We start from the raw sequence: 15,067 nt of genomic DNA, 5'->3' as shown, positions 1-15,067 counted from the left end.
TTTACAAACACATAGTTTGGCAATCAAACTGAATAAAATATGAAATTTAGAAAGAGGATATAGCAGTTCAATAAATATACTGGTCTATTTTACTGAATTGATTTACATGGCAGATATAGTTTTAAAGGCTTCATTTACTAACATAGTGGTTGATAGCAGAAAAAGATCAATGTGGTCCATCCAATCTGCACAGTAGGGTTGCCTCACAGTGCTACAACAAAACAAGGGGGGAACAAAGATTCCACAGTGAGTCAAAGGAAAGCCAAAAGAAGTCGAAATAAAATGTTCCAAGAAGAATCAGACAAAAGTGAAGTCCAAGCTTCTGAAGACTTTTATTCTTCAGTAATTGATCAAATAGATGTACAATCTTGACCCGCCACGGGCGTAAAAAATCCTGACCCAACATGGCTGTGTTTCGGCATAAAGCCTTCCTCAAGGTCAATCAAAACAGGTACTGACAACATGTAGCTATGCAGAATGCCAGGCTTAAGATGAATACCGGAAGTGAGCTACAAACTGGCAGTAATCTGGTCAAAGCACCGAGAATATGCATCTACTTTGCCTGACAGTGCTGCCATGAAGTGCAGGTAATTTTCCCCATGCCTATGCTTTTTTGGGGTTGCACTTGCTGTCCAGTTCAAGATAATTTCCCCTTAGATTCTTTTTTAGGGTAAGTACAGCAGTTTTTTCACATGTTTTGAGCTAAGGTGCTCTTTTTCTTGTTTTCCATCCTCTTGTCCTTTAGGGATCCACTGTTTTTATTCCACTCCTTTTTGAATTCCAGCACCATTATTGTCACCATCACTTCCTTCAAGAGGGCATTCCTGTTATCCATCACTCTTTCCTGAAGAAATATTTCCAGAGGGTGCTTTTCATTATAGCTCCTTGTAGCCTTATATTGTGGCTCTAGTTCTAGAGTCTTTCCTCATTTGAAAAAGGCTTGTTCATTCTGTCATACATTTAAAGTATTTTTAAAAAATCTGTATCATACCTCCTCTGTCCCTTTCTAGCGAAAAAGGTGCCGTACTTAAATGCCAGGCCACCCTTCAGGGGTGGGGTGATCACTGAGGGGCCCACCCCACAATAGCCAGACCCCCTGCAACCAGTCAGAGTATCTATGACTAGGCAAAATTGGTGTGTAGAGCCTAAGCCCTTTCATTAAAACTTGGGGACAATGGGTTAATTTTAGCAGACAATGGAAAAGGTGCCGGTACTCAGTAAGTACCCCCTCAAAAAAAGCCCTGTATTTAGGGCATCCAGTCTCTTATCATATGCCTTCTGAAGGATCCTCTCTCCATTCTGGTCGCATTCCTCTATACCCACCCCAGCCTCTATGGCTTTAGCGAGAGGCAGCCTCCAAAACACTACTCCAAATGAGACCTTACCAGTAACATGTACAGCGGCTTTATCACCTCTTCCTTCCTGCTGGTTAGACCTCTCTGTATGCAGCCTAGCATCCTTCTGGTTTTGGTCACTGACTTGTCATTGTTTCGTTAAAATGTGGTGTTCTCATATTAATTAGCACAGGTCCCAATTTACTCAGTAAGGCCTATTTACTAATATTACATTGCTCTAAGTTATTCCACAAAACCTACTTTGGCCAGCAGTTTTCAAATTGAAGGGCTTAGTTCCAAAACCCCATAAGTTCATTGTAGTTGCATTGGACTTAGAGAGTTTTGGAAATAAGTCCTTCAATTACAGTCATATGTTGATTGAGCGTTAAAAAGAAAATGCAACACAGTGGCCTGTAATATATCACATTCAGTGTAGTTGTTCTTTTAGAGTCCGATGCAGAAAGGAACCGCAAGCATAAGCGCATAGCTACGTGAGGTGTGCGCACAAGTTACTGGGCACAGAACACACAAAGGGGTTCATTGTGGAAGTTAACTTGCACGGCATACATGGGCGCACAATATATTAAAATGAATGGTAATGAGGCCATTAGGTATTCCTCTGCAATGCACAGAAGCAAACGGGATTTTAATGAGTGCACAACGCAAGAAATTCACCACCAGGTCCAAGGCAGCACAGAAGGGTTAATGTCAGTTTTTTTTTCTGCAACCATAGCAAATACCTGCAACTTTAAAAGACAGAATGGGAGGTAACAGCTCTGTGCACATCTGAACAAAAACGAAAGTGCCAGGACACGCCTGCGCATGAAACGGAATGTTGTTCTGCGCACAAATATCATCTTCACAAAAATTTTATGTGCATGAACGTTTTGTAAGGTTAATAATTATCTGCTTGTGCTTTAAATATATCTCGTTTACTGCACTGCTGCAGAAGATTTTCTCATTAATCTCGCAGTAGAAGCCATGTGTTCAGCCACTGGCCTTTCTATAATAATTTCCAGTACTGTGAATAACATTGCCATGGCTGAATTTGGGAAAGGGCCTTCCTAATACTAGTAGGGTGGCAGGGACTATGGATTCTGTGGAGACAATGTTTACTGCCCGCTCCCTGTAATATTTTCTGACTGGAATAACAGAACACTTCTGGCAAGGTTTAGTGGGAGCTGTGGTCCATATCCATCAGCTAGAAACTTATCTCTGCAATGGCTGGTTCAGAAGAACAAGAGTACTGGGATTTTGTGTTTGGAATCTTGGATAGTTCTTAATGAAGGCCTTTGATACCTTAAGCCTTAGAGTCATCATAAATGATAGCAAAAGAAGTTGGGGGACATTCCAAATCCACTAAAACCCATGAAATATAAGGACATAACAATCTGGCCAAAATATGGTAGTGAAGATGGCAATAAATAGCATGATAGGTTTGCAAACACTTTATATTATCACTGGTTGTAAGTTACTACATATTCATAGACTGTGGTAGCCATTAACGCAGATTGGGGCTGACGGCTATTGCACACTAAAACTAGCCCGTGCAGTAAAAATCCTGAGCTAGCTACTTAGCTCACATTAGGGGCGGGACCAGGCAGGTCAGGGGCAGAGATGATACGTGGTTGGCACTGTCAACTAGTACATGGGCCAGTACTGCCCTCTAGCTGTCACGACTGCTGATAGCATATCTGAACTTAACGCTATATCAAGAAGCAGCACTACGGTGATAATTCTATGAAGTGCTAACATTTACATGCTGATTACACAAGCTAATGATTAGAATAATACCGTATATGCATGTATGTGTGTACACATGCATGTAAATGCCAAAATTTTGCCAAATGCGCATCTTAAAAAGCATGTATTTGACAGATAGGTGTACACATAAGTGGGATCTGAATGGAATGTTGGCAGGACTTACACATGTGTAACTTACAGAAAACTATAAGTTATATGTGTATCTCTGGCATTTTAGCTGGCAAAGGTGCTTGAGCCTAAATTACAGGTTTATATTTCACCTGTTATGATAGTAATCTATAGAGGAAAGTAGGTGCCTACTTTCCTTCTTAGAATAGGTTCCTATAAATAAACACACTGTTATAGAACTACCCTCTAAGTGCAACTGTGTTACCAGCAGTCAGGTAGCGTGGCAGGTAAAATATACAAAAAAAACAAACAGCCCCTGGATCAGGGCCTTCTGCCCTCAATCAAGCTTCCCTCCCAAGATCAGTACCTCCATCAAGACCTTTACCCTGAAAGCAAAGCCTACCCTATTGGACAATCGCTTCTTAAGTGGAAAATGGACCCCTATCACTAGTACTGCAAAACTACCACTAGGGGTCAGAGTGCCATTTTGAAGCCAGGACTCACACAGGACAGGAGTGTATCTGCCTCATACACTAGACTACTAAGAATTACAGGGGCATCAGGTGTCTTCCTTGTGGAAGGTGGCCATGGATGAGGAAGAGTCTATTCTCCAGAGGAGGGAAGGCGGATGTATTTGCTCCTGAGAGTTTTTGGCTCAGGAGGGGGAAGGGAGATCAGATCATAGGGATTCCCTGGCCACAAAAGTTTTTTTTTATATCATATGGGGCAGCGCTGGGGCCCACATTACATTCATTAGCAGGTAGAATACATCCACCAGCATTACCTACTGATTCATGTAAGTATTCTGTGTGACTAGCCATATCCATCTTTGTCATCTCTCCAACACAATTTTTTAACTCAACATAGCTCCTGGGAGAATGGTAGTTTCTATGAACACAAAACAGCTACTACATCCTTATTAAACAAAAGAAAATCATATCCACACCCTCTTCAGTGATATATATAAAAATGATTGCGTACTGTTTTTAATAATGCTACAATATGGACGAAGAGTTGCAAATTTGCTCTTCCTGGTGAAGTAATCTTGTGTTTGTGTGGGAGAACAGAGACAGGTAAAAAACAAACAAACAAAACACCACAGTACACAGGTAATAGGGTAGTTCCTTGGAGGAACCAATAGATGTGTAACTGGAACAGATCCAGAAATTCTCTGGAACAGATCCAGAAATTCTAGGCAACTTACAGTAGAAAAAGCCATCAAGGTTAATAGTAGAGACTATTTCTGCTCATATAAACCCAAAAAGATGAATGGGAAAGGGAAGTTCTGCTTCGTTTGTGGTTTTTTTATGCTCAGTTTACTTATATGCCTAGTGGTTCTCAAGTTGGTAAGTCTAAGACCGGAGATGGTATAGCAAAAATTAGACTGCACTTATGATAGCCATCTTGTTTCATATGTTTATGTACATTTACTTATATTCCACTTTATGCCAAAGTGGATTCCATAATACAATATAATCAAGTTTACAATCAAAATAACACAGCATAATTAACAACATACAACCGCACTTGTCCTCATTATACATCTTTCAACTCCATCCACCCACTCAATGTCATGTTTGTAACTCTAACCGCTTGCCCTGCCTTAAGATAATAAAATTCATTAAAAGTATCATAAATTTCTTCCATCGTGCTTGTGCAAGATCCTATTCTTTCTCAAACAGATAGCTCTTTAATAATTTCTTAAAAGCTCCAGTGCCCAACTTCAGCCATATATGAATGGGAAGGCAATTCCATTCATGAGGCCCACCGACAGGAAATGCAGTTCTCATAGTTTCCTCGCAACAAATTTTTCAAAATTGTCCCTGGCTGTACATTTTAAGAGCACTTCACAAATAAAACGCTGCTTCACTTTTCAATATTTTGGGCATTCCCAGCAGTAAAAGGAAGCGCAGCCACATTGGCCTGTACTGTGCGAGTTGCGCATGAGCCCTTACTGCTAGATCAATGGGTGGTGGTAAATATCCATGCGCTACTTTTAATTTTAGCGAACAGACATTTACTGCCCATTAAAAAATGCCTTTTTTCCTAGCCGTGGTAAAAAAAAAAAAGGCCCAGTGAGCACCAAAAACACATGCCCACACTACCGCAGGCCACTTTTTACCATGGCTTAGTAAAAGGACCCCATATATAAGTTATTAAGACTACATTATATTAAGACTTAATTTAATTTCCAACATTTATGTTCACTTTAACCCAAATTTGAGGATTAGCAAGTTTATAAATACAGCCCCAATTCCACAACTTCAAGTTACAATACATATAAATAAACATCAATACCTACTGCCATTGTACTCTTACTTGAAATACTTTTGGATCTTGTTAAAGGAACTGGGTTGCCTGACTGATGTTGTATCACTCAACCCCCCCCCCCCCAATTTGTCATATGCTTTTGTAATATGTGCTGTGTCATACTGGGGCTGCCCTAAACATTCTTCCTCTTTTGGTCTTCATTTCTTTCCTTCTCCCTAACTAATCTGATGTTCTTAATTTTTTTTAAACTGTTATGATATTTCTAATTGAATAGTGATACATTAAATTATTAAACTAAACTCTCATATAACTGTGAGACCCTCTAAAAGAAGGCCCAGTCTCATTGTGCTTATAAAGAACTGAGCATTAACCTTACTAAGTTACAGAGTTTTCTTTCTTTTTTTTATTAGTACTTTTGCTGTATACTACATAAAATATATAAAAAAAATATAGACAATCACATAATCATCAAGGAAAATAATTAAATCAAAGAAAAAAGAAAATCCAATAAAAGAGAAAGAAAAGAAAAAAAAGAAATCAAAGAGCACCTTAATAAATGTTAAACAGATATGTAATCCATTTTGCATATTACATAAAGAGATTCATAAATTACTACCTTAAAGTGTCTTGTCTGGCAAAAACGTTTCTAAGTGCAAAGGTTCTTATAAAATATATCTGACTTTTTGGGTACATATCTGACTCCTTGAAAGGAGATCCAGGCATTTGCACATAAACGACACTGACTACAAAAAATTAAAGCCTTTGAAAAAAAGGATTATAAATTTATAATTTTTCCGTCTTCATGAAGAAATGAGACCAACAAGGTAGCTCTGTTTAGAATAATATCAGAAGAGTATTCAAAGAGAGCAGAAACATCAAAAAGTGTCCAGAGCTTCCAAAACGTCTTGGTCCTCCTCCTCCTCCCCTTCCCTAAAAATCCTCTTAATAGAAAGATAAAACAATTTAGATAATTCATAGGATCATTCTAAGAAAATCATGTTCTACGTAATTCTAAAGGAGAAAGCAACCTAGCCTTGGAAAAAGTTTAAAAATCCAAAATTTTAAAACCTGAACAAGATCTCCATATTTTCCACATGCTGATGTAATACTAAACTCTCCTTAATCTGGCCCAATTTATTAGCCACTCTGCTTTCATATTCTCCCAGTCTGACCACTGTATCCCTTGAGACACACTCAAAAAAAGAAGTGTAATCAGCCATAGGAAGGGGCAGGAGGAAGCTGAAGACCGTGCATGTTGCATACAGAGTTGGGTTTTGGAGACACAAATACTTGTTGGATATATGTTCTTTGTCAGACATTAGGTTTTGGTCCATCATCGCCGAAGATGTGAAGACAGCGTGAGATAAGTGGATTACAATTTTGTGTCAACTTGTATGAGAAAACATTAACTGGTGAAACAAGCTTTTCGATTATTTAAACCTGTATAATTGCATGTGGTGTTTCACCCTGTTTGAGATTTACAAGACTTTTTTTGCACTATATGAAGAGTGGAGTTTTTTTTTCTGACCTGTGATGGTACATTAAGCTTGAGCTTTAACTATGTGGGCTGAGCTCTATTTCTGAGGTCTTTTTTCTCCACTTTTTTAGTGTTGAAGTTTGGATTTCCTCATTCAGTGTGTTCCCACCTGTATATAAACAATTTTTTATGGCACATATAGAGTGTTATCCCTAGTGGTCTTATGAAATCACACCCCATTTTCAGTTTTTGCTGGAAGCAATATAATTGTCATCCCATCTATTCAATTATCCCGGATGCAAGCATTACACTGAAACACAGGTCATGTCAGGTTCTTCAATAAAGGTTTGCTTCCTCCAGCCTCTTCTTGTGGCCAATTATACTTCTTTTTTGTGTTCTTCATGCTGTTGGTGATACCCTCTTTTGGTGTTCTTCACACTGTTGGTAATACCCTCTGTTTTGGTGTCACTGTATCCCTTGAAAATGAAGAAATTTATCCACTAAACTTTGCAGAACAGAGTCAGTGTGAGAGACAGCCTTCCATATGTGTGGAATTTGAACATTAGCAATTTCTAAACCCAATCCCTGAGCAGAGCCAGCTAGCTCAGAGAAAATAAATCACTTTAGAAAGAGCCACCTTCAACTCCTCAACAGGATTTCTAAGTACAGGGTCCATGGTTTTGGAAGAATGCACCAAACTTTAATTTTCTAAAGGGAGAACACTAGACTCCAAAGATGGAGGTGGAAGTGGAGGAGTTTTATTAAAGGGACTCAAAGATGCCCCCAAAAGCTGACAGGATTCCTGTGCAGAAGCGGGTGGATCATAGTTAATCATACTTGTAATTGTTGATCCATCAGACCAGAAGCTACCACTTGTGTGGTAAGGTAAGCATGTTCTTTACTTTCTGCTTCCCCTTCATACACAAGGAGAAAAAAAAACAAATGACACAAAGCTCCTGTAAATTCAGGTGGCACCAAAGGGCATAGAAGGAACACCAAAGGGGCCAGTTGTGCCCCTTTGGCCACATACCAACAGCTGTGTACTGCAGTAGTTCAGGGGATTTTAAATAGGATGCCAACATGTCCCTGACATCACCTCCTCCCGAGCACCTGGACCACAACACTTCTTCCATCAGTTTCTGGAAGTACAATAGATGGTAGATGCAACCTTCTAACGCAAGACGTTACTCCCCTCAGTGTGCCACAATAGTCCATGGGATTTTAAAGAGGATGCAATGTGTCTATGACACCATTTTTTCGTGACTCCTCCACCTAAGGACCAGGACCATAAAACTCCCATTGGTCTTTGGAGGTACAACAGATGGCAACTACAACGTTCCCACACAGGTTTCACTCTTCTAGAGTTTTCCTTCCTTAGTTGGCATAAAATCAGTAGATGTAGTGCAGCTCGTTGTAGGACTCAAGTAAATCTTGCAGCCAGCTAACCGCAAAACATCAACTGGATTCATTAACACCATGCCAGTCAAACTCACAGGAAGTTGCTAGACTCACTCTGACCCTGCCAGCAGTGACAGGGTTAACTTCCACATGCTGCTAGACCTCTGGGATGCCTCTGATGCAGCTCGAGTGAGAGCAGAAGAGATCCAAGAAACAGACCAGATGGAGGTGGTGTGGGGAGGTAGGCCTCAGCAAGAGGATTTTGAAAAAAAAATGGAACGAGGATGTGTTCAACAGAAAAGAAAAAAGTATTTGCTGGCACTGCAGAGAAAAGGCTCCTCTGGGGATAGAGTCAAGCTACAGACTGCTGTCGGACAAGGACAGACACAGAAGGGCATCCAAAGGAAAAATTCCTTATCTCTAACCAGAGGTAACCAACACAGATTGGGAAGAGTGAAGAGAATCTGGACACCAGAGTAGCTCTGGGACCAGTTAGCCCCAGGAAGGAATTTAAGTCAAGCAAGACTCTGAAAATGTTTTTTCCCCACAAAAAACACATAGAAATGGTGTGCTTGGGAAGTTTCTCACCCCAAATTAAAGAATTACCTACCTTTAAAGACTCAGGGACCCTTTTACAAAGGTGCATAAGGGCCTGCGCATGTCCAGAATGCACCAAATCAGCAATAACACCGTTACCGCATGCCCTGGGCGGAAATTCAGAATTTGGAATGCGCCACAAACATGGTAGAAAATATTTTCTATTTTCTACCATGTGGTGCGTACCCGGCGGTAAAAGGCAGTGGGTGTGCGCTGCATGCCAACTGCCCGGGTACCTCATAAGACCTTACCGCTAAGTCAATAGGTAGCGGTAAGGTCTCAAGCTAAAAATGGACGCATGCTGGTTTTTATTTTGCCGCGCATCCATTTTCCAGCCCCTTAAAAAAAGGCCCCTTTCCAGGACGCAGTAAAAACTGGCCTGGTGCTTGTCCAAAAAACGCGCTCACACTGCTATAGGCCACTTTTTGCTGCAGCTTAGTAAAAGTGCCCCTCAAAGAACTGCCTGAGAAGAACTAAAATCCTCATCTTCTGCAGAGGCTAATAGCAGCAGAATTGCCTTCCATTAAAGTATGACTGAGAAAAAACACCTGGAAAATCTTTCTGGCTGCCCCTGTTAGGTCAGCAAAAGAAAAAACCAAAATGGTTAACGTTGTCTTTCTTTTCACTTATTTTTCTATATTAGTATTTTTTTTTTTGTTTCTTCCTTCACTTTTACTTAAAGAACCTCCATATTCTTTAGTCAGAAGCAAGATGACCAGCTGGTTCTGCTTTGACAGGTCGGGCAGATTCGTCTCTGATATTACCCTTTTGTGTGGACAAACTTTTAGTTCTGATTTCCCTAATAAAAGCAGAGCTACAAGTCCATCCATCCAGGCCTAGATTTCCAGTTAGGTAAAGTCGTGCCTCCTCTTTCTCTGAAAGGGGCGTTTCATCTTCCATCCCAGCAGAAACTCTTCCAAGCATTAAGCCTGGGCAGCAGCAGTCCATCAGATCTGACCCCTTAAAATTACAGGGAAGGGCCTGGTGACATTTGGAGCACTATAAAATAGAATTGCTTGCCATTGTCAACTTGTGTACCTTTAAGGAGACAAATCTGCTGGATGTGTGGTGCTTATGAGAAGGAAGTAATACAAAGATGGAACCTTTTTCCTGCATATAGGGGTATTTCAGATGCATATATGGCCCTGCATACATGCATGGAGTAAAATCTGGAATTAATTTGCCTATCCTACAAAAATTAAGCCTGTTGTCTACCCCATCAAAGAGGAACATAATACCCAACAGGTCCTTACCTTCTTCCATTGTGCCCATCTGTTCCGAGGCTGGTGATGGAGGTGGGGAAGGAGGCAGGTTAGCTGATTCTTCCACCGCTGCAAAAAATGCACAACAATGTGGAAAAAAATGAGACACAATCATTGATTTTCAAGATCAAATTAGATACAATAGGGTTTTGTGATCAATGTAAAGAGGATTTAATATTGAAGAACCTAAAAGCGGAAAAACAATTCCCTTTTTTAAATCCATTTGTGACCCCTGTCACTAAACATGCCTATGAGGAAGCTGTCTTCATTGAAGAAGTCAAAAAATTTCTAAGATTGCTGGAAATAATTCACTTAGTAGTTTTACATGCAGTTAAAGCAGCTAACTTTCTAAAAAGAAGGAAAAAGACTTCAGCAGCCAACTCTAATTAAATAATAATAATAATGATAATCGACTAGTGTTATGCCTTTTTTTACTCAGTCAGAGAAATAACTTTTTTTCTAAATAAAACTTGTCTTTGATGATTAGAAGAAGATACTATTTTTCTTTCTTTGATGTGGCTGCTGAGGTTTTTTCTCCTTTTTAGAAATACATTTAGCCACTTTAACTATATATACAAATTCTTAGGGGTCAATATTCAGCTGGCAATGGTCAGCATTTGGCCTGGTTAAATCGCTTTGACTTTGTGAACAGTGACTGCTGGGACCCTTGTTTTGATTTGGTAATTCTCACTGCAAGGGAATGGGACTTGATATACTGCCTTTCTGTGATTTTTGCAACTACATTCAAGGTGGTTTACATTGTATATACAGGTACTTATTTGTACCTGGGGCAATGGAGGGTTAAGTGACTTGCCCAGAGTCACAAGGAGCTGCAGGAGAATTGAACCCAGTTCCCTAGGATCAGAGTGTACTGCACTAACCACTAGGCTACTCCTCCATGCCAAAGGGATACCATGTACCTTTGTTGGTAGGTGTAGTGTAGTAAAACAAAAGGGAGTGATTTTGCAGTTGGTTGTCCTCACCAGGATGTGACCAGGGAAAGAGTGATAAATCACTAAGGGGCTGTTTTATTAAAATGAGGTCATTACTTCAAGGTAATGCCCAAATTATCACTCGGAAACCACAAAAACTCTGTACTAACTGTTGGGAGCATTCTCAGAGTCTGTCTATGCAGTTAGCACAGGGAAAATACATTTAGCCCATTTTAACTGCATTGCAGATAATGAAAATACATTTACCCCCAAACTGTATAAAGGGTGCCTACATTTTGGCACAATCCTGCAATGCTTATAACTAATTGGGTAACAAGCCAATTAACAGCAATAACTGGCTACTATGAATTATTGGTGTTAATTGGCACTAATTTGGAGTTGCGCACACAACTGCTTCTATGTGACTCTATAAAGCTCCACACCTAAATTTTCTCGTGTGCAACTCCAAAAGAGGTATGGCCATGGGCATGTTGGGGACATTCTGAAAATCTGAACATAGAATTCCTGAATATTGCCTAAGCGTGCCTATTTACATTTGGTTTCAGCAGGCATAAGTCCAGCACTCAAAAAGATGTGGGACCCAAGCTAAAGCTATTCTATATAAGGCACTCACCCTTTACAGAATAGTACTTGGCGCTAAATTTTCACGGCACCCAAGTTTTGACACTGTGTATAGAATTCCCTACTTGATGTCTTCTACTGAGGTGGCATTGAATGTTTTGCAAAAAATTAATAAATCTGCTTAGAGCGATAAATTAAGAAACTTGTAGAAGAATGCTCTAAATACAAAATATTACCAGTGCATATGTAGAAAGTTGCTTTTAAGGGGATTATAAATAAAGGCCTCACAAGCCCAGGGTACCAACTCAGTGGACACACCTGTAATGGCTTTCATCACGGGCCAACCACCACCTCTGAAAAACCTGCAGAGTGATACAACTTAATTCAATTTGCAGTAAAATAAACAGAGAGTAGTGCGGTAGCAATTCAATTTTAAATTCTCAATATGCACGAGTAATTTGTTGAACTAATAAACATTTAGTATATATTATTGGAAGAGTAATAGTCAAAAAGCGAAAAAAGAAAATATATCCAGGGGACACCATATGAGGAATAGTCAAAACTACAGAAAGTGAAGAAGTACTTAGCTTCAACCACGTGAAAAATAGTTCACATCTGTGAGGCACCTCCAGCATTAATGTAGTATAAAGAAACTACCAAAGTCCCACAGAATATAGTTATAATCGATCTCTCTCGACAGTTCTGGAATTCTCACTGTTTAGTTGCTTCATCAGGAGAGGATATGCAAAAACCACTCATCTTCCATATTTTTGTTTTGCACCATCTGCTGCATTGACAGTTTATGTGTCATAAGTTACCATGTGTTAACTTCAAGGCACAGAAAACGTCTATTCTTCATCCAATTCTCACCACATTTTATGCTATGCAGTTAACCTGAGAATTAGCACATGCTAAGGTAGCAATTCTAAGTGGGCACCTTCATTTAGGCACCCAAACGCTATGCAGCAAGTGCCTTTTCCATTACAGTATCTGGGCATCCAGATTCCATTAAAGAATAATAAGGTAATCTGGCATTGGTGCACTTAACATTTACATGCTCGCAGTTGCACAAGCCAATGACAAGGTGTTTAAGTGCAGCCAAGTAAATGTGGCAGGGGCGGCCATAACTTAGAGTACCCCCGTCCCCCCACACATACCTTAAAATCATGTCTGCTACAGTCTTCAACTGGGCAGTGGCTGTGGCACTCATACGCTGCCTGCAGCCTGCACCAGGACTTTCTCTCTGAACCGTATCACCCCTTCTGATACTACTTCCTGTTTTGTGTAGGGCGGGGCAGTTCAGAGAGGAAGTACTGGTGCAGACTGCAAGCAGCCTATAAGTGCCACTGTCGCTGCTCGGGTTAAGACTACAGCAGATATGATTTTAAAGTACTGGGGGGCACGGAGAGTGTGGGGGGGGGGGGGACAAATCCCCTATAAAAATTTCCTGGCTACGCTACTGGTGTTCTGTAAGTTACATGCAGGTGAATGCCTCGCCCATTGCCCATCCATATGTACACTTGCCCATGATAGTGCTAGTATTCTGTAATTTTATGCACACGAGTGGTTATGTATATAGGTGCCTTGTTATAGAATTGCCCTTCAGATGGTCAAGCTGCTGCTAATGGTTCTAGGTCAGTTCCCACCTACAGGCTAGGGAGGGTGGGATATGTCTGGGGAAGGCAGTCTTTCGTGGGAATTGTCTCAGGGGAATTAGTGGGTGGGAGCTCACCTGATACCATGCTAACACAATAATTCCTGTATTAGCAGCTTAATGCACTTTAGCAAATCCCCTCTTTAATCTATAAGTGCTGTTGTTTTAGGTGAGAAGGGGGGTTTTATCTGTTTTTCACCTTCCAGAAGCAGACTGGCTGCTCAAGGAGAGAAATCATAGACTGTATGGATGGTGGATCTTTAAGTACCAGAACAGGGTTATAGGAAAAGGGAATAATGGATATTTGGGACTTCTCTCCTTTCTGGGAAAGAAAGTGGAGTCTGCAGACAGTGGCTTGCCAGGAATGGACCTAACAAGAGTGTTCCATTGCATGTTGGCTACCGAAGGTAAATCGTCTTTGGGGAAACAGGTTTTGAGGTGTAGGGAGATTGCCAGACTAGAAACCTCCTAGGTTCATGGAACCCATAACAGAGAAAGAGAAGGAAAGTGAGACGTGCCTGAAAGCATTTTTCAGGATCAAAAGGAGCTACTGTTATTGGAGTGGTGGAATGAAAAAAGAAGTCCAGTCAGAAGATCCCGAGAGTTTCCAGAAGAAGGGAGGAGTCCCAACTAGAAAAAAGAGTTGTCTGAAAGGAGAACATGAGTCTAACAGAAGAATGGAAATATAAAATTATGACCCTTGTCTTTTACTTCTGGACTGTTTTTGTGTTGCCTACTGTCTATGAAGACAACAGATGATGAACTTTATCTCTTTCTTGTATTCTCCTGGTAAAGATACCTTTATTTAAACACAATCACTTGGCCTGGCTATGTGCTCTGAGGAAAAGGGTGAGAGGACACTGGGAGCATAGAATGTACATCCAATGACCTACTGCGTGGAACAGAAATCTTTTCCTGACCCTACGGGCCCCCACTCTACTATCTCTAGGTTTACTATGTTCCTAGAGCTGCAGCATACTCGACCCATAGACTGGCTACTCTTTTACATAGTAACATAGTAGATGACGGCAGAAAAAGACCTGTACGGTCCATCCAGTCTGCCCAACAAGATAACTCATATTTGCTGCTTTTTGTGTATACCCTACTTTGATTTGTACCTGTGCTCTTCAGGGCACAGACCGTATAAGTCTGCCCAGCATTATCCCCGCCTCCCAACCACCAGCCCCTCCTCCCAACCACCGGCTCTGGCACAGACCGTATAAGTCTGCCCAGCACTATCCTCACCTCCCAACCACCAGCCCTGCCTCCCAACCACCGGCTCTGGCACAGACCGTACAAATCTGTCCAGCACTATCCCTGCCTCCCAACCACCAGTCCCGCTGCCCACCACCGGCTCTGGCACAGACCGTATAAGTCTGCCCAGCACTATCCCCGCCTCCCAACCACCAGCCCCGCCTCCCGATCTTGACTAAGCTCCTGAGGATCCATTCCTTCGGCACAGGATTCCTTTATGCTTATCCCACGCATGTTTGAATTCCGTTACCGTTTTCATTTCCACCACCTCCCGTGGGAGGGCATTCCAAGCATCCACTACTCTCTCCGTGAAAAAATACTTCCTGACGTTTTTCTTGAGTCTGCCCCCCTTCAATCTCATTTCATGTCCTCTCGTTTTTAAACCAGAAGCAGTCAGAAAGTAGTTTTATAACAAGGAGTCTAGGTTGAGAGGG

The 15,067-nt window shown here is 41.0% G+C and overlaps 1 protein-coding gene across 1 annotated transcript in view; it reads right to left on the bottom strand.

Annotated features, from left to right (window-relative positions):
* MAP2 (microtubule associated protein 2) overlaps positions 1-15,067 on the bottom strand; it is a 602,201-nt gene that overhangs the window by 118,822 nt on the left and 468,312 nt on the right. The window contains exon 8 of the mRNA XM_030210839.1: positions 10,203-10,280. Within this exon, the coding sequence (XP_030066699.1) occupies positions 10,203-10,280 (78 nt within the window). The remainder of the gene's footprint in view (positions 1-10,202; positions 10,281-15,067) is intronic.

This window comes from Microcaecilia unicolor, chromosome 7 (assembly GCF_901765095.1).
Source record: "Microcaecilia unicolor chromosome 7, aMicUni1.1, whole genome shotgun sequence".
In the NCBI taxonomy this organism is placed as follows: Eukaryota; Metazoa; Chordata; class Amphibia; order Gymnophiona; family Siphonopidae; genus Microcaecilia; species Microcaecilia unicolor.
This window is presented reverse-complemented; position numbering and strand designations above follow the sequence as displayed.